At 36.2% G+C, this 24949-nt stretch overlaps 1 protein-coding gene across 2 annotated transcripts in view; it reads left to right on the top strand.

Annotated features, from left to right (window-relative positions):
• Positions 1–1623: 1623 nt before the first annotated feature.
• LOC128233338 (ceramide synthase 2-like) overlaps positions 1624–24949 on the top strand; it is a 47026-nt gene continuing 23700 nt past the window's right edge. The window contains exons 1-5 of one of the 2 annotated variants that reach the window (XM_052947006.1): positions 1624–1818; positions 21253–21373; positions 23470–23576; positions 24357–24414; positions 24805–24855. In XM_052947006.1, the coding sequence (XP_052802966.1) occupies positions 1646–1818; positions 21253–21373; positions 23470–23576; positions 24357–24414; positions 24805–24855 (510 nt within the window). In that variant the 5' untranslated portion in view covers positions 1624–1645. Of the gene's footprint in view, positions 1819–19428; positions 19453–21252; positions 21374–23469; positions 23577–24356; positions 24415–24804; positions 24856–24949 lie in introns of those variants that run through there. The other variant, XM_052947007.1, reaches the window with a different exon arrangement.

Here is a 24949-nt window from a genome sequence, read left to right as displayed (position 1 = left end):
TTAGCAGGCCGGTGTGAACTGGCTTTAATCTTGGGCAAACTCAATTATTTAAAGTCATTTATTAAGCTAAGTGTGAACCCACTTTCATCTTTCTTCAAAGGATTATTGCACAATGTGATAATTTAGATGCCCTTTCTTCTCTAATTAATTAGTCTTTAATATGTGTAAAAACATTTTTTTTTATATTTTAAGCTGCACTCTCACAGATTAAACATTTTGACTTTTTTAATTTTTTGTCTTGGAACGAGCCATTTTTTTGCGAATGTTAAGTTAAAAAATTGATATTTTATGCATTTTTCTTAAACCGTTAGTAACGGTTAAAAATCATAAAACATTAATTTTCGAAGGGAAATGTTCGATCTGATTTTTTGTAAGCAATCTTATAACATTGGCTTGCAGATATTTAGGCAAAAATTGGCTCTTTCCAAGACAAAAAATAAAACAGTTATAAAAAAGGTATATCTGTGAAAGTGCAGCTTTTAAAACATTTTTATTACCTTCAAATATAAAAACAAATATCTTAAAAATATTACAACTTACCTTGAAATATACATTCAAATATCTTAAAAATATTACAACTTGCATTCAAATATCTTAAAAATATACCAACTTGCCTTCAAATATAATTTCAAATAAAAAAGGGAGTGGGGGCTATTTGACCAAAATGGAGGCGTTTTGACCTAATTGGGGGCGTTTTGACCAATATTTTCTAAGTGGGGGCTATTTGTCCAAAAGTGTGGGGGCTATTTGACTTGGGGGCTATTTGACCAGGTTCCGTGTATAGCACTCCAGTACTGTACTGGGTGAGTACCTAAATCGGAACACTTTCGGCACTTTTTTTAAAATAATTTTAATAAGACTTGCACCACAACTACAAAAATTTCCATCATCATACTAGGATTCAAGACCAATTGATTGATATAAATGGCATTTTTCAAGATACTACCATGAAAAGTACTTTATTAACCGCACAATTAAGGACTGCCATTTTCGTCCTCGGAGTACCTAAATATGAAACAGTTATTTTTCGTTATTTATTTTTATGTATTCTTTTAAAATTATTGCTCCATGATTTGTTTAAGTAAATTAATAATATTTGTTATTTCCAGCTTGTTTTTTTTGTCATTTTTGTCAGTAAAATTTGATGATTTCAGTAAAATACAGGCTGTACCAGTATGCTGTGATTGTGGCAAGCATGAAGTATTTCCCCCGTGTGCCATGTATTGACATTTGAACATGAAAAACTTCAAATCTAAGACAAACATCTTTATTGATTAAAATCGTAATAAACTGATCTCAATCAGAAAAACACTTCTATGATGGGTGTTCCATATTTAGGTACTGTTCCGATTTAGGTACTCAACCAGTATCACTAATTAATGAGAAACAGTGTTAAGTCGATTAGAAGTTTTGTATCGTTGCGGTGGGGAATCGAACCTGCGACCCCTGTGTTGACCGTCAAGTGTGCTACCAACAGACCACAGATCCGCTACATTGACACTCGCATCTAATTTGGCAATTGATACATCTCTGTCGCAGGGTTTTGGTAAAAATAGTCGTATGTGTCCTATTTTCTTTCCTGCAGTGAAGACGGGTACCATCACTAAGGACGCTATTGTAGACAAGCTTCTATGTGATAGAAAAAATGGAATTCATTTTGAAAATTCTTTGGAACGAAAAATTCTGGTTACCAGAAGGGAAATCATGGGATATTTTAGCAAACAAACCTGGAAGTATTTACCTTCCACAGACATCAGATATGGCCTGGTCCATTCCGCTAGGACTTCTGCTCTTCGCGTTCAGATGCATTTTCGAAAGGCAAGTTATCTCATGTCATGATAAATATCATTTACAAGACTAGTCAACATCGCGGGGTTTACTTGCATTGTTTCAAGCATTTTGATCGCATAACACTCAAAAGCATTTGAGTCTAAGCTGTCAATGTTCTTGAGAAGGTCAATGCACTATACTAGTACAGTGACGCATTGTAACAGTCATCAAAATTAGACTTGTGGATGAACTAGTAGTCCAAATAATTGTACGTTGACGGATCTTTTAATTACAATTTTTGATACTGGTTGACGGTACAAATCCGAACACTTTTTGAGGTTTTTCACAATTATCTTGGAGAGTTTTTGTTGTAGTTAGTTAAAATTGCATATGAAACATCTTTGGTTAATCATTAACTTAATGTGACAACATCTGTCAAAGTACAGATTCACGATCTCATCAATTTTATATCGAAAATCGTTCATTTTATGGACAGTAAATCACCCTTAAATTTATGCTATGGAGGGCACAAATACCGAACACTTGCAAAGCGAAAATACATGGTCATACAATTATAATTAATAAGTATGCTATATTAAATAAACACTTAGCTGCAAAGTTATTTATTGTTACCGATGTTTTTCTAAACATGCAATTCAAATGTAAAGCGTGATTTCTATTTATAAATACCTTGAATGTAGGTCAACATAACTGCAAAACCTAAAGATGAGAGTGCGCCCTCTGACATCATTCCCCCATGTGCTACATTTTGATCTTTAAGGTATAAACATTGAATGGCATTTTTTTAGAAAAATACTGAACAAAACAAGATGAAACTTGGCAAGTGTGACCAAGGCAAGCCTCTGTATTGATCTAGATCATTGAATAATGGATCACGGTAAACAAATGTGTGTTTTAGCCGGTGTTCGGGATTTGTGCCCTGTTCGGAAATGTACCGTCAACCAGTATGGCAAATCCTTCACCTACAAATTGTTTTGCACCAAAAGTTGGTAGTTATTCTGATCAAGATTCCGGGTTAAAGCAAGAAATATTACCAGATAATGCTATTTTTTATTAGTTCCTTACACAAAAAAATAAATATCCAACAAAGAATTAAGAGTTTGATGTCTTTTTTTCAATACCTACGGTCAAAACATAACGATATATATACATGAGGGGCACCTGCTAGGTTGCGGTTCACTTAAGGAATGAATTGCGGGGTTGATGTCATTATCGGGGTATGAACGCAATTGGGTTGGTCAATGTGTGTGGAGTCCGAAGGACTCCACGCGTACTTTGACCAACCCAATTGGGTTCATATCCCCGATAATGACATCAACCCCGCAATTCATTCCTTATATTTACACCAATGTTCATTATTTCATTCAAGAATTGTTAAAAAAATACTTCATTTCATTTAAGAAAACCTTTCAGTAATCCGTTCTTACCCATTCTGTAAATAGAACGACCCGACTATAACTGGGAACATTATTTTTCAAATGACGTCACAATAACGCGGGAAAAGATCAACCACTTGAAATCACTTTAAAACGTTAATTTGAAACACTTCTTGTACCAATATATTTAAAATATAATAAACTAACACTTTTAAAAATGTTGACTAATATTTTACGGGACCTGCAGACACAATACAACCAATAACAAGATCAATAGCTTTCATGTATATTGCTATGCAATGAATTATGATCCGAACATATCCGAAGATGTTGCGTTCATCGATTGATGAACGCAATTGCCAAACGGCAGTTCATTTAAGGAATGGAAGTTGAGGTGTAAATATAAATTTATAACATTCGGAACACCACAGAGATGGCCGAGTTGATACTATTGTATTTACAAGGTCTAAGTATAAGTAATTATAAGTAATGAAAAGTATAGTAATAATAAAGTAATAATTACTGGCAAAGGGGGTTTGTCCATGCATGCATGGCAAAGGTGGGTTTGTTCTTATATAAGTAATGAAAAGTATATTGTCAACAAAAGAAGCTTAGCCATGCATGCACTATGGCAAAGGGGTTTGTTCATGTATTAGTAATGAAAAGTATATTGTCAACAACGGAGGCTTAGCCATGCATGCATGGCAAAGGAGGCTTAGCCATGCATGCATGGCAAAGGTGGATTTGTTCATGTATTAGTAATGAAAAGTATATTGTCAACAAAGGAGGCTTAGCCATGCATGCATGGCAAAGGAGGCTTAGCCATGCATGCATGGCAAAGGTGGGTTTGTTCATGTATTAGTAATGAAAAGTATATTGTCAACAAAGGAGGCTTAGCCATGCATGCATGGCAAAGGTGAGTTTGTACAGGTACTCGATAAAACAAGACCACAAATGTATGAACCAAGGGTATTTTCAATTTTCAACTTCATATCTGTATACTGAAAAATACCTTCTTATCTTAGATTTTATGACTTTATACATTGGCCGAACGAAGAAAATGTTAGTGAAACTGCACGTTCGATATTTAATGTCATATTCCGACTTCAGAAAATAGACTGTTTACATTATAATAAATTATTAATCCAATCACACAAATAATACTGTAATTAATATAATCAAATGAGTTGGTAAAATACATTTCAAATCTTGGAGAGGTTAATTGTTGTTATAATCTTTTACAGTTTAAGGCTTTGTTGGTTGTCCCTGTAATGTTGATGCGAGGTTGGATTGCCTAATAACCATGTCGTTCTGTTCACTAATTTAAAATGTACTAAGTACGTTTCAAGAATATTAAAACTGTGTAGATACATTGGTTTTTTGTAATTATTGACATGTGTGTGCAGGCCTTTTTCTATAGGACCTATGGGTCCATTCCCCTAGCAAAATATATTTTTTTCCAGATCAGATCTGGAGAAAAAAAAATCCCAATCAAATTAAAAAAAAAGAAAACATAAAAAGAAATATGAAATTATTTTTACCTGTACTGTAATGGTTGATGTGATGTGAAGTGGAATATTAACTGTCATGATTTATTGCAATCGATATTTACACCCCAAGGATTTATATTTAAGCTAAGTCTTTTAGAAGGGAAAAGATACTAATAATTTCCTCATACGCAGGAGTCAGAAAAGCTTGTTCTTTTAACTGAAAATGTTCCCCAATTTTAGCTCACCAGAGCACGAAGTGCTCAAGGTGAGCTATTGTGATCGGTCTTTCTCTGGCGTCCGTCAGTCAGTCAGTCAGTCAGTCAGTCAGACAGTCAGTCTGTCTGTCAACAATTGCTTAAAAAACTTCTCATCGGAAGCTACCAGGCCAAATTCAATGAAACTTCACAGGAAGCTTCCTTAGGTGACCATCTACAAAAATACAACAAGGGATCACGATTGATCAACAACAACAAAAAAATGGCTGACTTCCTGTTTTGCTTAAAAATCATCTCCTCTGAAACTACCACTCCAAATTCAATGAAACTTTACAGGAAGCTTCCTTGGGTGACCCTCTACAAAAATACAACAAGAAGTCACGATTGATTAACAACAACAGCAACAACAACAGAATGGCTGACTTCCTGTTTTGCTTTAAAAAACATATCCTCTGAATACCGCTCCAAATTCAATGAAATTTTACAGGAAGCTTCCTTGGGTGACCCTCTACAAAAATACAACAAGGGGTCACGATTGATCAACAACAACAACAACAAGAAAAAAGTTGATGCATAGCATCAAGTTGGCGCAATGAAATTAGAAGAAAAACGTGCATGCAGATAACCAAAAATGGTTATTATTTCAATGATAATATTTTGTTTTATGTTGGGTGTACATATATGCTCGAAGGACATTATGGTTGATAATATTGTTACAATAGTTTAAGCCCAGAATTATAGATATTCTGTTTTTTTTCCCCAAGGTAATCCTCCAGTTTAAACTAAAATATAACAAAAATATACATTCGTTTCTTCGAATGAAATAGAGTCAATTGTCTAATACATAGAATTCAATAGCATGAAATTCACCTTTTATTTGTACCGACATGTTATGTGAATTCCTTGCTTTATATTTTGTATAAGTTTTTGTAACACATTTCACTCATACTAGTTGAGTTTGTAAATTCGAACAGTCTATAAACACCGAACACCTGTTAAATCACGCGTTTGTTTACCTTTATCAATAATTCGATGATCTAGATCGCTACAAACGCTTGCCTTAGCAACGAAGGCAAATTTTCGTCAAGTTTAGGTTAGTATTTTTCTTACAAATCCCTGTCAATCTCCTAATCAGGTGAAATGTAAATACGCAGCACGCGGGGAATGACGTCAAAGATTTTAAATCGCACTGTACATAATCAATATCATGGGTAAGGAATGTTCTTAGATTTTTGAAGCAAGGGACACAACTCAATTTTTTTAAGATTAGATTCTGTTCGAGTTGATTTCCATTCCCATTGTGTGTTTGATTAGAAATGAAAACAAACTATGACAAAATAGCAATCTATTTTTAGATAAAATATAATTTTAAAAGCGATCGGGATTTACATACTCCATTTTACCGATTGAATGGTGATTTACTGTGCTTGAAATGAACGTCTTGCACAAGTTTGTAGTTACTAGAACCAAAACTCGCTAAGATATTGTTAAAAAAACTGTCAAAACTGTTCGGATTTACGAACTCAACCAGTATGCGTAAATAGAACGGGGATAAAAATAATATACATCAAGGGGGAATTATCTGGAGTTCATTCTTTCGAATGACATTTTCAAAACAAACAATTAAGCTCAAGGTTATTTTTTCAAAACTCGGCATTTTTGCTGTCACCAAGGGAGATTACTGCGTAGGAGGTTTATAAACATAAAGGATATTTTAATAGTACCGTGTAACCTTCATCTATTTGATATCAATCGGAACACCTCGGACTGTATGAAGCTGGCTTGGTCAAATTAGTGTTCAACAACGGGTTTCGATTTTCTATAGTTTATTTGTTCGTTTCGTTTCATCTCCATAAACCGTAGATGTGTACCGTAAACTGTAAAAACTGAAATTATAATAAAATGACTCCTAATCATTAAAGTTATGACAATAACAAACCTTTCACGACTGAGACTAGTATTACACATGACTATTATTTCAAGTATGACTATATATGACTGCATATGACCTTTAACAAATTAACTGTAATAGAAGCATGTCCAGATCTACATTGTGATCGTTGAGATTGGGTGCAGTGTATAACAAACAAACTCTAGAACACTACAGCCAAGTAATATTTAACTGTTCACACAATCACACAATCTTGATTGTAGCAGATGGTGAATTTGTCAACAGAAAAACCATATTTCTATTACATGGTTTTACAAAGTACAGAGTATTTATCATACCCTGGACCCTAGAATATTAAACATATATAGCAATTAAACCAAACAGCATATCAATTGAATGACTAGATTTGCAAACACGTGTTGTTAATGGGCAAAGAGAGACAACTCATGTCTGACCCGCACTGTAAATTACGAACGACAACTCTTTCTAGACGCAATTTGCGGAATACCAAAAATGACTCTGGCATTGCGGGAATCATTTAATAATGCAAATAAAATATACCCTCAATGCATAAATTATGCTATCAATGCAAACTATAGATCCATCTAAAGGTATTAATCTTTGATCAATACCGAGTGCTATTTATAACCCCATGCGGTCTCAGACCATGTCATTTCAAGGAGCCGTTCGCAGAGCATGCTCACAGAAAATGCATGTTTACGTTCAAGATATCAAATCGTTTTCACTTAAACTGTGACAAGTACGTTACAAAATGTTTAATTACCTTGCTGCTCCGACCAAGCTGCTAAATATGTATCGTTAAGTTGAAAACTTCGTTATTTGTTGAAGTTTTATTGACGTTCGTTTGTTCTTCGTTCGACTAGAAAGTGAAAATACAAAGTGCGCATGCGCAACAAAAGTAGCAGGTTCTGACTAAATCGCGGACTAAACCATGTACAAATACTAGCGTCGCAATAATCAAAACGGAAAGGAACTAGCTAAAACTTAACAATTGTTGACTAAGAACTACACAAACAACTTAGTAGGAAAATATTACTAAAATTTTACATCGACAGTTACACTCCCACCAAAATCAACTGATTTTCTTTACCTTTATCTGTCTGTAAAACTGTTAAAATATATTTAAACGAAGCTAAGACAGATCAACACTAACTCGAATGGTTTGAACAGAGAAGTAAGATCTAGCAAAGTAGAACTGACCTATAAGTCAGACCATTTTGACACAATTAATAATCATGATTACAGCACATATTTGAACGTGTGTGAGATAAAGCATTATTATACAAAAGTTGAATTATGTGATATAGCAATTTATCACACAATCACAATTGAAAGGGTAATCCTTTCTAGATGTTCAGACACATTATGCAGATAACTGCAAATACTAATACTGAGTACAGGCGTTATTCACTTATTGCTCAATAAGCAAAACTAGTTTGTGCACACTCCGCTCTAGAATGGATGTGCTCGTTGTGTCCTTTCTGGCTAATTTGACGATCACTCTCCGCACAAGTCTGTCGTCATCTATGCGAACTTCAGTAACTCTAGCCAGAGGCCACTCAATACGCGGTGAATCGACATCTTTTACAAGCACAACATCACCAACGTGCACATTCTGACAACGTTCGTGCCACTTTTGTCTGAGCGCAATTTGCGAAACATATTCCTTTTTCCATCTTGCCCAGAAATGTTCAAGGAGAAACTGCACTCTCCTCCAACGTTTCCGGAGAAGAAGGTTTTCCTTAACAAATTTGCCTGGAGGCGGTTGAGGAATTTCTAATTTTGCTGTGAGGATGTGATTTGGCTTTAGTGGCTCGAGTGCGTCAGGATCGTCTATTTCACTAATCGCGAGTGGTCGACTATTCACTATAGAGGAGACTTCATAGAATGGGTTCCTAAGCGATGAATCGTCTAGGCGACCTGGGCATTGAAGCAGAAAGGCATCTAGGACACTTCGAACAGTTTTTATCTGTCTTTCCCACTCGCCACCAGTGTGGCTTGCGTCTGGCGCGTTTGTCACGAATTCGCACTGTCGTTTGGTAAGAAAGGAAGTGACTTTATTCATGTTCGTTTCCGTTTCGAATTCGTTCTTAGCACCTATGAAGTTCGTGCCTTGGTCTGACCGGATTTGTCTAACTGCTCCACGAATTGCGATAAAACAGCGAAGTCCATTGATGAATGCATCTGTGGACATGTCATCTAACATTTCAATGTGGATTGCGCGACAACACATACATGTAAACAGTAGTCCATATCGTTTTACATTCTTTACGTCCTTGCTTGACTAAGAATGGTCCAAAACAGTCCATACCACAGTATGTGAAAGGTGGGGAAGGCACAACACGTTCTGTAGGTAAGTCTGCCATTCGTTGGCATTCTGTAGGTCGTCTAAGCTTTCTGCATATCACACACTGACGAATGAAGTTTGCAACAACCTTGCTTCCACCTATTATCCAGTAGCCACTGGATCGGAGTTTGTTCATCGTCATTCCTCTACCTTGATGTTCAACTTGCTGGTGAACATGTGCAAGGATCAATCTGGTGATGTGGCTCTCCTTTGGCAGGATAACTGGATGTCTACAATGGGATGGGAGATCTGCCTTTCGTAGTCGGCCACCAACACACATAAGCCCATCATGAAGAAGTGGATCCAGTGGGTAGAGAGGGTTCGTCTGGGGAAGTTTTTCAGTCTTATTTAATGAACTTATAGAGTTCTGAAATGCACATTCTTGAACAAGGTTGGTTATTTCTGCCATTCGTCTTTCTTCTACCGTTGGGGCATGCGTTCCTTTGACCCCATTGGACAGTCTCTGTAGTCTAGCCATGACAGACAATAATTTTGAAAAGCTTGAGAATCTGTCAAGGCATTCTAACACATCAGGAATACCCGACGCCTTTGTGCACATTGATCTTACAGTTCAAACTTCTGGATCACCTAACTGTAAATCTGTTTCAATTTCATTGGTTTCAATCTCTCTTTGCCAGAGGAATTAGGGGCCACTGAGCCATGTTGAGCTAGTAATTTCAGAGGCTGAGAGACCTCTTGAAGCATGGTCAGCAGGGTTTTTCTCGGTACTGACATAGAACCACTGACTTGGATCGGTAACGTTTCTGATCATCTGGACGCGGTTGGCGACAAACACATGGAACCTGCGTGCTTCGTTGTTGATGTACCCTAAAACTACACGCGAGTCTGTCCAGAAATACTCTTGATCTATGACCAGGTTCAGTTCTTCTTTGAGGAATCCACTGATTTTTGCTGATAATACTGCAGCCGTCAGTTCTAGTCTTGGTATGCTGATCATCTTGTGTGGAGCTACTCTTGCTTTTGCCATTACCAGGGAACAGTGAACAGCATTTTCATTGATAAATCTGATGTATGAACATTGGCCATAACCAGTAGTACTAGCGTCAGAAAAATGATGCAGCTCTATACTAAGTGGTTTTCCAAATTCTTGTGGCTTCAAAGGTCTTTGAATTGTCACATACTTTAGGTTGTGAATGTCTTCAATCCATTTCTCCTATTCAGGCCGTATACTTTCGGGAAGAGTATCATCCCAGTCGACACCTCTCTGGCACATTTCCTGAAGAATTCTCTTCCCTTTAAGAGTGCAAGGGGTGAGAAATCCTAAAGGATCAAATATCGATGCCACTATTGACAGCATATTTCGTCTAGTAGCCATAGCGTTCTTGATCGTTATTTCGAATTTGAAGTTGTCGTTTTCTACGCACCATCTTACACCAAGGGCTCTTTCCACCGGTAACTGTTCCAACTCTAAATCAAGGTCCTTTACATCTGCAGCTCTTTCTGACACAGGGATTGAATCAATAACCCGTTAACGGTTAGAAATAAACTTGTGTAGGTGCATACCACCGTTAGCATATAGCTCTTGAGCATCCTTGATCAACTGAATGGCCTCTTCTTCTGTTTCCGTGCTAGATAGGCCATCCTCAACATAGAAGTCGTTCTGCACAAAGAAAGAAGCCTTGGGCAGGTCACTCTGGCAAATCTTTGCTAGATACTTGAGCCCGTAGTTAGCACATCCAGGAGACGAGGCTGCTCCAAACAAATGTACTCGCATTCTTTACTCCAGGGGCTTCTTGTCCATATCTCCATCCTCCCACCATAAGAATCGCAAAAAGTCTCTATCTGGCTCTTGTACCAAAAACTGATGAAACATCTTCTCAATGTCACACATGATGGCAACGGGGTGTATTCTAAATCTACAAAGTACACCAACAAGTCCATTTGTTAGGTCTGGACCGGTCAACAGATGCTGATTGAGTGAGGTTTTGCCATACTTTGCCGAACAGTCAAATACCACACGTAGTTTGTCTTGCTTTTTGGAGTGGTAAACTCCATGATGTGGAATGTACCATACGTTTCCGTTTTCACCAATGTTATCCACCAGTTCTGCATCTTCACGCTCTATAATCTCTTTCATGAACTGCCTATAGTGACCATAGTACTTCTGGTCATTCTGTAACTTTCGTTTTAAATTGTTCAACCGTAGTACAGCAAGATGCTTGTTGTTTGGCATGACAGGTCTTTCTTTAAATGGAAGTGGCATCTCCAGGTGCTTGTCATCTCTCTGGTGGATTGTGCTGCCTAGGAGGTTAAGAAAATGGATATCTTCCTGTGAGACTTTCTTGTCTTTGTCCCCATCTTGATCAAAATCCCTTTCTAGTACCTTTATTACATCTCTCGGCTGGCAAGGAGGTAATTCTTTTATCTGCACTAGCGTTCTATGACAGACACCTGGCATGGAAACGGCTTCAAGAGAGGGGTTAACATAGCCGATCACACTCCAACCAAGTAGCGTTTGCACAGCATAGAGTTCTTCGTCTTTCCCTATAAGCATGTTTCTTGGAGCTAGGGCTTGCGGACAGTTGTAGCCTATGAGTAGGCCTACATCACAGGACTGGAGTGGTGGAATTTCATCTGCAATTGGTGCAAGATGAGGCCAGGTTTTCACAGTGTCGACATTAGGTATGTGTGAGCGATCCACTGGTATGAAGTCTCTGGAGTGTGCCTGATTAATTGAAGCATAATCGGGGGAGTTGAAACCTCTTACTTTTAAACCGCAGACTCTGGAGCTTTCTATTACAGTGTGCTGTGAGGTCATCGTTGACAAACTTAGTTTTATGGGTTGGCCGGAAATCTGCAACGATGATGCTGTGTCTTCCAATATGAATGTTGTGTCACTTTGTGTGTCAAGTAGTGCATATGTGAGGATTTATTGCGATGGATTTTCCTTTGTAGACACCCACACAGGTACGATCATTGAGGTACTCTGTTCTGTATTTCTGCTAACTCTGAATAAGCTTGCAGATGTAGGTGCATTGTTGACAGTATACTGTCTATCTTCATGTAGGCATGATGGGTGCTGTCCCTTGCACACATTACATGTGTGTTTCCTTCTGCAGTCTTTGTTTAAATGACCCTTGCGAAGGCAACCGTAACATAAACTGTTGTTTCGGATGAAGTCTCTCTTCTTATCAATGGTAAGTGAGAGAATTCCATTGCATTTGAAAATATAATGACCCTTCTTGTTGCAAAAAAAGACAGGCTTCGATGTAGTATTCACCTGAAGGCTTCTTGGAGTTGTGCGTAGTTGTTGCCAGTACCTTTGCTTTGTTGCCGCTGTACCTAAGCTCCTTTGACTTCTTATCTTCATTGTTGTTTAAGGCATACAGAGATGAGATAGGATTGCATGCTATTTTTGCCTCTTTGGCTAGGAAACTTACAAATTGGCTAAAGCTTGGATAGCTACCATTTGATTCCATACTTTGAATTACTTCCCGATTCCATCCAATAGTTGCGTAGTCTGGGAGCTTATTCAGGAGCTTTTGGTTTTCGGTGCAGTCGTCTAGAATGCGGAGACTTGGAATATGAGGCAATGCATCCTTGCATCCTTGCAGGAAGTCGGCAAAGTCCCTTAAACCAATGGGATCTTTAGCTGCTATCTTGGGCCATTTGTCTAACTTATCCCGAAAGGCCTTCTGCACTACAAATGGATGGCCATATCTTTCATGTAATACCCTTTGTGTACTTTCAAAGGCTGTCTTGCTGCCGCTGTAAAAGAAGCCTTCTAATGCTTTACGTGCTGGGCCACCAGTGTATTTCTTCAAGTAGAAAATTTTCTCTTCGGGAGGAATACCCTTGCGTTCGATTAGCGTTTGGAAAGATGTTTTCGCCTCTATGAATTGAAGGGGGTCACCAGCAAATAATTTGGTTCAGGAACTGGTAAACGGTTAAGGTTAACAGAGTCAGCTAAGACTTTGGCAAAAGCGGCCCTTTCATCAGAATTGACAAAGTCTTGGTTTTCTAGGTTGCTTTCATTCTGTCATTGTGTTTCAGGTGCTTTAACAGACGTGTCGTTTTTTGTACTTGCACGCTTCACCAAAGTCTCGACTTCTTCCGTTTGCTTCTCTGTTTTTATATCACCTGGAGGAATGATTATGTTTGGCACGGTCTCATCACTGTTATACACTTGCGCATATGCATTTAATCTGGCTTGAGCAACCTTTATTTCTCTTCTTGCTTCAAGCTTCTTCATTTCTTTCTTGTGCACTTCCAGAGCCCTTTTTTGTTCAATCTCTTTATCTGCAAGTTTAGACAGCTGTTCCTCTTCCTCTTGCAGAACTTCATATTTTGCTTTTTTTTCTGCTAAGGCAGCTGCTGCATCTGCCACCTTTTTGGACAGTACCGATTTGTTCGAGTTATTCGATTCTGACTCCCATAGGCTGAATACCGACTGAGCGTAATCTTTGTTTCTTAGTGACTTCAATCTTGAAAGTTCTCGCTGTGGTTTAAACTCTTCAATCTCACTGAGTCTTTCGTTCACTATTTGGTTAATGTCTCGTGTTATGCTAACTAAAGCATCAATTCTTTTCATCAATAATGGGGGCTATTGTGCCCTTTGTTCGTAATTCTTCAAAGTGTCTTAAAACAGTGTTTTCTAAAACCTTTACAGTGTCTGACGTTTCTGCAATGTCTGTGTGATCAGAATCTGTTCTTAAAAAGTTCCTCAATTTCTTTACATTAAACTGCCAGTCGTTGTAAACAGAACTCAATTTCTTTTCTCCTTTCTCAAACTCAGTCTGCATATATAATGCCATTCTTTCAGTTGGTCTTGATTCACGTGATGATCTACGAGGCGCTTGTTGATCTTCTTCGGCTTCGTTTGGATTCTGTTCACCCGGCTCTGTAACCACATCAGCCACAGTTTCTGCTCCTTCAAGGCTGGCATTCTCCATGGCTGCATCTGTGGCGTCAAGTTTTTACTGTAGCTGGATTGGTCAAATTAGTGTTCAACAACGGGTTTCGATTTTCTATAGTTTATTTGTTTGTTTCGTTTCATCTCCATAAACCGTAGATGTGTACCGTAAACTGTAAAAACTGAAATTATAATAAAATGACTCCTAATCATTAAAGTTATGACAATAACAAACCTTTCACGACTGAGACTAGTATTACACATGACTATTATTTCAAGTATGACTATATGACTGCATATGACCTTTAACAAATTAACTGTAATAGAAGCATGTCCAGATCTACATTGTGATCGTTGAGATTGGGTGCAGTGTATAACAAACAAACTCTAGAACACTACAGCCAAGTAATATTTAACTGTTCACACAATCACACAATCTTGATTGTAGCAGATGGTGAATTTGTCAACAGAAAAACCATAATTCACAAAGTATAGATCTAGCATATTTCTATTACATGGTTTTACAAAGTACAGAGTATTTATCATACCCTGGACCCTAGAATATTAAACATATATAGCAATTAAACCAAACAGCATATCAATTGAATGACTAGATTTGCAAACAGGTGTTGTTAATGGGCAAAGAGAGACAACTCATGTCTGACCCACACTGTAAATTATGAACGACTACTCTTTCGAGATGCAATTTGCGGAATACCAAAAATGACTGGCATTGCCGGAATCATTTAATAATGCAAATAAAATATACCCTCAATGCATAAATTATGCTATCAATGCAAACTATAGATCCATCTAAAGGTATTAATCTTTGATCAATACCGAGTGCTATTTATAGCCCCATGCGGTCTCAGACCATGTCATTTCACGGAGCCGTTCGCAGAGCATGCTCACAGAAAATGCATGTTTACTTTCTAGATATCAAATCGTTTTCACTTAAACTGTGACAAGTACGTTACAAAATGTTTAATTACCTTGCTGCTCTGACCAAGCTGCTAAATATGTATCGTTAAGTTGAAAAATTCGTTATTTGTTGAAGTTTTATTGACGTTCGTTTGTTCTTCGTTCGACTAGAAAGTGAAAATACAAAGTGCGCATGCGCAACAAAAGTAGCAGGTTCTGACTAAATCGCGGACTAAACCATGTACAAATACTAGTGTCGCAATAATCAAAACGGAAAGGAACTAGCTAAAACTTAACAATTGTTGACTAAGAACTACACAAACAACTTAGTAGGAAAATATTACTAAAATTTTACACCGACAGTTACACTGTATCTATCTCGGAGATGGCGGAGTTGTTATGATTGAGTTGGTATTTAAAATCAAAATTTTCATAATGATAAGCAGGGCTATTATAATTTAAGGTTTCATTATCAATTAAAGTGTCAAGTTTTATAAAACAAACTAAACTTCATATTTTATCATGCAACGTGGAAACTATTGAATTTCAGAAAGCATTGTTTTGCAATTTATGAACTAGTCCCTAAGTTGGAATATTCCTAAAGTAATATCAAATATAGTCGGCGCCCTTCAGTAACAACAACATGGCCAACTTCCTATTTGCTTTAAAAAAACATCTCCTCTAAAACAACCAGTCCAAATTTAATTAAACTTTACAGAAAGCTTCATTAAGGGACCCTCTACAAAAATACACCAAAGGTCATGATTGATCAGCAACAACAACAAAATGTTGAAATTGTTTGTTACAAAAATGTATGTAAGGCCAAATAAAAAATAGGTGCGTTTCAGGTAACGCTGCCAAAAAAATAGGGTAGGTAGGTCAGAATATTTTTTTTTATTTTTTTTATTTTTATTTTTTTATATATTTTTAGATTTCAGTAACTGTTGACTCAGAAAGTAACAAAAATAAAAGTCATCAATTTTCAGGTTTATCAGTAGTTTTTAAACATGTTCCATGCTTCAAAGGAAACATTCTTTATTTGTCTGGTTAAATACTTTGACAATGATGGTTGGATTTCAACTATGTTATGGTACACCACTGACTCTGCTATTATTTAAGACTTTCCAGGAACGGTTTTACTTTTCTTTATGCGCCCTTTTGCTTTTAATCACCCTCTGTAGAATGCTAACCTCCCTGTAACATAATTACATGAAGAGTGGGACAGCAAATTTACAATATAAGCTATCAGCCAAGGAAACCTCAATGCTGTCAAGAGGACCTGAGGGTTCAGGTTTGAAGAACAAGTAACATGCAGGTTTTATTGCCAAAATTGCACACTTAAGTCTGACATATCAATCCGAAAGTCAGTATCTGACACATTTGTATATGACAAGAAAATATAGTTCAAGAATTGAAATATATACCTGCCACACAAGCACAAACTACCCGTAATTCACCTTTGAGTTCGGACAATCTAAAAACTTTGGACATCCATTATTATTTTCAAAAATAATTTATTTTAGGTACCTAATTTTCGGACACCCAAAGGACATCGATTGTAACTTTTACAGTTACTAAGTCTCACAGACAAAAATTATTTATCTTTATCGTTACAATGCCTGGCTAGATTACCTAACCGTATACCTAGATTACCTAACCGTATACATCACTGTGATAAGTTAGTTAGTTACTACCCATCCTAAACGATTTATTGCCTGTTGAAAAGGATGTGTGATATATTTAATGGAGGATTAAAGAAACAACAAGGACATTCAAGAGATTAAGAAAACACAGACATGATATGCTTGTAAAACGATCCGCCAATAAACTTTGAAACTTGTACCACACTTTTAATATAGACTTTATGAAGCAATAATCGTACAGTAATACTCATTGAAACATCAAAAGAACAATAAAAGTCAACACATTCAATGATACAGGTAACTATTTAATGTGATGAATTAAAGTTAGAAATGCAATACTTAAGATACAAACACCACCCAGACACATTAATCCTGCATAGCAATATCCATGCTCTCCATGAGATCATCGTGTGAGGTCACACAATGTGACTGTTTGATCTGAAGCCGATAAAAGGTGTTTATTCATTTCAATGCATGTATAAAATGGTGTTGAATGGGATTTTAATTAACTTGATGAAAGAGTTACACTTATAGGCGTAATAACCATTGATAACTACGGATAAATTAATAAGTGGTAAAATGCAGACATGAAGAAAAAAGGCAGGTTTACCATACATGTAGATAAAATGTAAAAATGGTTATTTTCTATGAATTCGGAGAGCGAAAAAATAATTATTTTAAGGTGTCCGAACTCTTAAGGTGAAGTAAGGTAAATACATTCAGAAATCCAACTCTAATATTGTCAACTTTACGTACATACATTTCGTAACAAATGCTTTTTGTACCCAAATCACATTTTTTTCAGGGAAAATAGGTTAGGGTAGGCGGGAAAAAATAGGGTCGGTCGGGTAACCTGAAACAGACCTATTTTTTTATTTGGCCTAAAGTTTACTCTTGAAGCAAGGGCAGCAAGTCTTGTTATATGGTCTCCTTTTTTGTTGGAGATTCCACTACTTTCTATTTTAGTAACAAGGGAATAGATTTTAAATTTTATTAAGTCTTCAACATAGTCACTTGAAAGGAATTATTGTTCATTTTTAGGTTCATAAATTCAAATAATTATTATACACTTTATTCTTTAGAAGGAATTTCATTTTTACTTCATAATAAATTTAATAATCAGCCTTTTCCATTGAACTTCATGTAGATTATTCTAAGCTACAATCTTATCTTTTTTGTGGATAGTGAATAAGCCTTTATGGATTTAAAGAAAATTTGATTTCGAATATGTGAAGGAAGGTGATGTTGACATAGATGGAAGAAGCGATGATATTAGTGGAAGGTGCAGAATGTGTTCTGATATTTGATTATTAGAGCTTAAGGCAGTTTATTAATTTTATTGGATGGTGCACTGTTTGTTGTTTGTGTATCTAGATACTAAAAACTCTTTCAGTGTGCAAGCAATTTAACATAGTTTTGTCAGTGTGCAGGCAATTGAAGAAGTCCTGTGTGTGTGCAGGCAAATGAACAAAGTCCTGTCAGTGTGAAGGCAACTTAAAAAAGTCCTGTCAGTGTGCAGGTATCTGTACCAAGTGCTATCAGTGTGCAGTCAATTATCAAGTCCTGTCAGTGTGCAGGCAACTGAACAAAATCCTGTCAGTGTGCAGATATGAGAATCAAATTCTGTCAGTGTGCAGTCAATCATCAAGTCCTGTCAGTGTGCAGGCAACTGAACGAAATCCTGTCAGTGTGAAGTCAATCACCAAGTCCTGTTAGTGTGCAGGAAACTGTGACAAGTCCTGTCAGTGTGCAAGCAACTGTGAGAAGTCCTGTCATTGATTATCCAGGCAACATGTTTGAACAGTATCTTTTTCAATATTCTTTGAGAACAAATATCAAGCTATATTGATTACAAAGGTTAAATTCTTTTATTCAGGTGAGCGATTTAGGGCCAATATGGCCCTCTTGTTTATGTAAAGGGATGATTTTTCCTCAAAATGGCCTATTTGCCATGCATTTTTTTTTCAAAATGACTCTTTTTCCCATTATGGGCAGAAAAAGCCCTGTGCTAGAAACACTTGTATAATTAATATAAACTTACATTACTCATATGCCCCACACAATTCCATGTTCAATAAGATATATATACTTGTGTGTATGTATATATGTATATAATTCTTATGTGTACTCTAAGTTGAAATGTTCGTTACAATTTATCCTGTGTCATAAAAATGATTATGTGTTGCAATAATATTTATTCCGAACAAGATATTGTGTTCTTGAAAAGTATTTATTAGAATTCATGTTGGATTTATATGAGATAAGGACTTTTAACACAAACTTCCATTTCACAATATTTTGATAATTATTAATGAGTTAATTTGCATCAGAATTTACTGAAAAATCATAATTTGTGTGATTTCTAACATAAACTGATCAGCTGAACATTGTATAATTGGATGAGACATGTGTCAATGAAGAAACGTGCAAAATCTTAGCATTATAAAATGGTATGTCAATGTAACAGACATTTTATCTGCACTGTATAGTAAATAGCTCAAAGTTCCATGTTTTACAGTTGGTAAAGCAATTTAAATACATATTTGTGTTTTGCACATACATGTAGTGCACCAGGTCCTACATATATTGTAAATATGCACCTCAGCTGAGACTGCTCTACAATTTGACATTTGTAATAAGAGGCTTTGGAGACGATGACAGTTATCATATTGTTATTCTATCATTTACTTCAAATGAAATTTGCCTGATTTACTGCACCTATTATTCGGAAATTGTCAACCATGAATATTGGTTCAAATGATTAATGATAGACATGCATCTTTTGACATACCTAACTGCCAAATTATGCTTTTCTGCAAAACATTGTAGTCAGGTGCGCATATCTTATCATGCCGAAACATTTAAGGACTACTACTTTATGAGGGTATTGTAACAGTTAACAGTATTGCTTGAGTTTGAAATTTGTCCCGGAGGGGAGAATTGTTCAACATTTCCATTTAAAGCATAAATTATTAGGTGCTAAAAATGTTTGCTTTTGTTTTGCTCCTGTTTTAAAATGACAGGATCATATTTTATAGAGTCAGACATTAAATGTGTGAAAGGGCTTGTAATGATTCTAAAACATCAACACAAGTTCAAGTAAGAGCTCTATTTTGAACATTTACTGAACATTGTGACATTAAATGCTGTTTAAATGAGTATTTGCCAGTAGCTGTTTGATGTTTGTTAATATGCTATTGAAATAAAAAAATAAGTTATGTTGCCCACTTGCTCCATTTGATTTTTAGCTCTACTGGCCAAAGGCTTATGCGATGGTAATGTGTATGTAGTATGTGCATGCGTGCGTTCGTTCGTCTGTAAACAATTGCTTGCTATTTTTAGCCAAGACTACATGAGCGAAGTCTATTTTTAGCCAAGTTTACATGTAAAGTCACAACAATTGCTTGTGAAGGTTTGTTCAAATTATGCCCCTGGGGTCATTACTGCCCCCCCCCCCCCACGGATATTGTCCTGCAAGGGACCAGAGTTCAGAAAAGAAGGGACAGAACCCCCCCCCCTTAATTTGGGAAATGTTAAAAACCTTTTTGTCTGAAACCACTATGCAAATCCTTGCTATTTTGAACAAGGCTTTATTTAGTGTTCCACTACCATGGTTGTTCAAATTATGCCCCTTGTGTCAAAACTGGCACTGCCCTGGGTGTCACAATTTTCCTAGAGACTTATTTAAGAAATATTTTCAAAATCTTCTTGTTTCAAACCACAAGGCCCATACCTTTGATATTTGTTGTGGAGCAATTGTGATGCAATTGAAAACATTTGAAATATTGCCCCTTGGGCAAAAGCTGGCCCCACCCCTTTTGACTTACTTATTAATTTTTAAAGCTACAGTAATGAAATTTTGACCATGTGAACAGTTTTGCAAACAAGCATTATTGTTGTCCTCTGATGTCCTTGACTTTGACCTTTGACCGACTTTTTATTTTTAAAGCTACAGAAATGAAATTTTGACGACGAGTATGACTTTGACCTTTGACCGACTTTTTATTTTTAAAACTACAGAAATGAAATTTTGACGATGAGTACAGTTTTAAAAGAAAATATTTTTTACCCTCAGATTACCTTTACTTGGCACATATTAAAATAGTTCATGCAACTAATCTGCTTACAACACTTCCTGTCCTCAGATGTTGAATGTGCAGCGTTTTCAGCTAACCCAAACACTGAAAGTGAACTATATGTTTGTTGCCTATTACTCAAACATGCATGCTCTGGATTGAAAATGACCACAAGAGCCATGCCAGTAGAGAATAGGCCCTTTTGGGCCTCTTGTTCAATAAAACAATTTGGTGAGGCCTTATGAAGAAGTGCTTAATTACTGCAGCCATATTGTTTTTATGACCAATTTCTGCCCCATTCCCATGTTTGAAAAAAGTAAAAGCATTTATTTTTTACATTAAATATGGACCCTTAAATCAGGTTTGTATAGAAGAATTGATGTACATGTATTCTTATAGAAACAAACTTTATCATTCTTTTATCTTTTCTATGCTTATTTGGAATTCCTAATTTTAGTCAAAATAATGCATTGCAATCAGAAAGTTCCTGGCCAAATTCCCAAAATAGTGAAAAAAACACTCCATCAGACTACTCAATTACTATACTTTGAAGGCCTGTTTAATATAATAATGTTGTTTATGATGATTATAAATACTTTTTCTTTCAGGTTTTTGATGACACCGCTCGGCTATTGGCTTGGTGTGAAAAAAAAGAAATTTCCCCGATTGAATCCTACTCTTGAAGAATACATCAAACAGAATGGCAGTGTCTATAAACTAGACACAAGGGTAAGATTCATATGCTTGAAGAATATTTTTGTTTAAAATTACAATTATCATTCAGTATACTGTATTTTTGTGACCATTTTTGGACTGAAATTCAGCCGCATTCCCAATCTGAAACATATACTGTAAGACTCATTTCCCCCAGATGTAACATATACTGTTAGACTCATTTCCCCCATATGTAACATATACTGTAAGACACATTTTTACCAATCTGAAACATATACTGCAAGTCACATTTTTTCCCAATCTGAAACACAAACTGTAAGACACATTTCCCCCATATGTAACATATACTGTAAGACAATTTTTCCCAATCTGAAACATATACTGCAAGTCACATTTTTCCCCAATCTGAAACACAAACTTTAAAACACATTTTACCCAGTCTGAAACACAAACTGTAAGACATTTTTTTCCATCAGTAACATGTACTGTAAGACAAATTTTACCCAATTTGAAGCATACACTGTAAGCCACATTTTTACTAATCTGAAACATATACTTTAAGCCACATTTTTCCATATGAAACATATGTATACTGCAAGACACATCCAATCTGAAACATGTACTGCAAGACACATTTTTTCCAATCAGAAACACAAACTGCAAGACACATTTTTCCCAATCAGAAACACAAACTGTAAGACACATTTTTTCCCAATCTGAAATATTTACTGTAAGACACATTTTCCCAATCTGAAACATATACTGCAAGACACATTTTCCTGGAATCTGAAACACAAACTGTAAGACAAACTTTCCCAATCTGAAATATATACTGTAAGGCACATTTTCCCAATCTGAAACACAAACTGTAAGACACATTTTCCTGGAATCTGAAACACAAACTGTAAGACAAACTTTCCCAATCTGAAATATATACTGTAAGGCACATTTTCCCAATCTGAAACACAAACTGTAAGACACATTTTCCTGGAATCTGAAACACAAACTGTAAGACACATTTTCCTGGAATCTGAAACACAAACTGTAAGACAAACTTTCCCAATCTGAAATATAAACTGTAAGGCACATTTTCCCAATCTGAAACACAAACTGTAAGACACATTTTCCTGGAATCTGAAACATAAACTGTAAGACAAACTTTCCCAATCTGAAATATATACTGTAAGGCACATTTTCCCAATCTGAAACACAAACTGTAAGACACATTTTCCTGGAATCTGAAACATATACTGTAAGACACATTTTTCCCAGTCTGAAACACAAACTGTAAGACACATTTTACCCTTTCTGAAACATATACTGTAAGACACATTTTTCCCAGTCTGAAACATAAACTGTAAGACACATTTTTACCAATATGAAAGGCCCCAGCCCCATTCCCAAAATGGTGAGAGAAAACAACACTGCCATCATTACTTTAATGTTTTTGTTTCATCAGTTTCATCATTATTGTTTTACTTTAAAAAAATCTGACATAAATTAATATTGCTGATGTCATCTCATTTAAGGTATCTGAGATTAGACATTTTGGCAAGTTTTGATAAATTTGTGTCACAAAATTTGTCCGAACTACTCTATTGAAATTACAGAGCCTTTTGCTATGAAACTTCAAAGTGCTTTATATTATTACACCAAAATTACTTCATTGCCCATCCTAATCCTGAGATCCTATTCCATTATTTTACACTTGTTGCATTACAATTTCAACTGTCTGCTGCTCAGTGTATTTAAACATTATATAGAAACTTATTAACAACAATGTTCATTATTGTGAAACTTTACCTGTGCATGATTTTGCATTAATGCACCAGTCAATTGTAACCAGGGTCCCCCCTAGGTCTGGGGATATACTGGGGATAGCCGGGGAAATGGGCCGTGTTTTTACCTTCCAGGTGGCCCAGCATTGCCGAGTGAATGTGCTGGTTTTGTCTTTGCGCCAAAAATAGCGGGGAATGGGCCTTACCTAGGGTCCCTGGGGTGTGAGGGCATTTGGTGGGGATTTTACCAGCAGTTTGTCCCCGCAGGCTAGGCATCTTACCCGGGCTTGGCTGAACCTAAAGTCAAAGTCTCCGTTATTCCCCAGACCTGGTGGGCCGTGGTTACAATTGACCAATTCTTAAATATTGCAGGAAATCTCTAAACAGACTGATGTGCCAGTGAGAGATGTGGAACGCTGGTTAAGAGATCGACAATCATTGGCTAAACCTAGTGATATAAAAAGATTTGTTGAATGCGGGTTTGTTTTTCTCAATTTAAGCACAATATTATACAATGATTTACTTTTTGTAATAACATTAGGAAAAGTGAAAGAGTTCGTGTTTTATGCATTATGTACCATATCATTTAAGTACATGTTGGGATGTGATTAATTTTAGATACAAACTTCTGTTCATAAATTGGGTATCTGTTTGTTGGTGTTTGTTCATTAAAGTAAGAAAAAAATCAATTTTAACAATACTTAAAAAACTTGTTACAAACATACAATTTATGAGTGAGTCCCTTCAACATGGCAGTCATATGACGATAAAAATAAATTGGCATTTGCATGGGGTGTAGTTTCATTTGCGTCACACTTTCATGTAATTTTGAATTGCTCTAAAGGATTTTTTAATTACTAAGTAAAAATTTCACCACAGTGTGACCATGTGTCACACAATTCCTATCAAGGTCACATTTAAAGGTATGCATACACAAAATAGTCTGGGCTGTGACTCTTTGCCACGTGGAGATGAGGACAAGAATTGATCTTGTTGAAAGGTCAAGATCACACTAAACATTCAAACAAAATCTAAGTGGGGTGTAAAAAATCTACATTGTAACTTTGTCTTTTTGAAAGTAAATTGGCCTTAAAATTGATAACATGGCGAGAAAATGTCTTCTAGAATTCCATGGTCCATAGCTGACTTGCTAATGTCACTTGCAGAGGTCATTCTGATCATGTATGGGTAGAGTGAGAATGGCTGAATGAGAAAAATCTTATTGTTAAAAAGACAAGAAAAACGTATTTATACTTCAGGTGGCATTTCACATTCTACAGTTGCAGCTTTTTTGGAGGTCTTGTTATGCTGTGGCAGGTATGCTTTAAAAATAACTGCATAACTTAATAAAATCAATGAAACTGAAGGTAAGCTATTGCGATCATTCTTCATATGTTGCCTGCCCTAAAACAATTGCGCAGAAAACGCTTTGACAATTTTGATGAAACTTCTCAGGAATCATCCTTGGTTATTCCATACAAATCTCTGGTTGCTATGGCATTGCAAAGTAACAAAATCAACAAATCATCTCCTCCTAAACTGAAGTTTAAAACAACTAAGTAGAAGTGATTAATGTAACTAAAATAAACCTGAGCCATCCTAAAACATGGCCGGCAGGGTCAGGGCCTTTTTTTCTATGACAATAGAAAAAAGTTCGTAAGAACTGTTTTGAAACCAGTATTTATAATTCAATTTTGTTGTTTCCAGAAATCATGGTTTTGGACCACAGTAAATTGTTGGCTGGACTGGCCAAATCAGGTACTATAGAGTGTGTTGTTTTTCTCATTTACTAAGAAAATGGTTATAGAAGGCAATGACATAATCACTAAAAGACAACTGTCATTTAGATACT

Source organism: Mya arenaria, chromosome 1 (genome assembly GCF_026914265.1).
Source record: "Mya arenaria isolate MELC-2E11 chromosome 1, ASM2691426v1".
NCBI lineage: Eukaryota > Metazoa > Mollusca > Bivalvia > Myida > Myidae > Mya > Mya arenaria.
The sequence above is the reverse complement of the archived record's forward strand: the minus strand, read 5'-3'. Positions and strand labels throughout refer to the sequence as shown.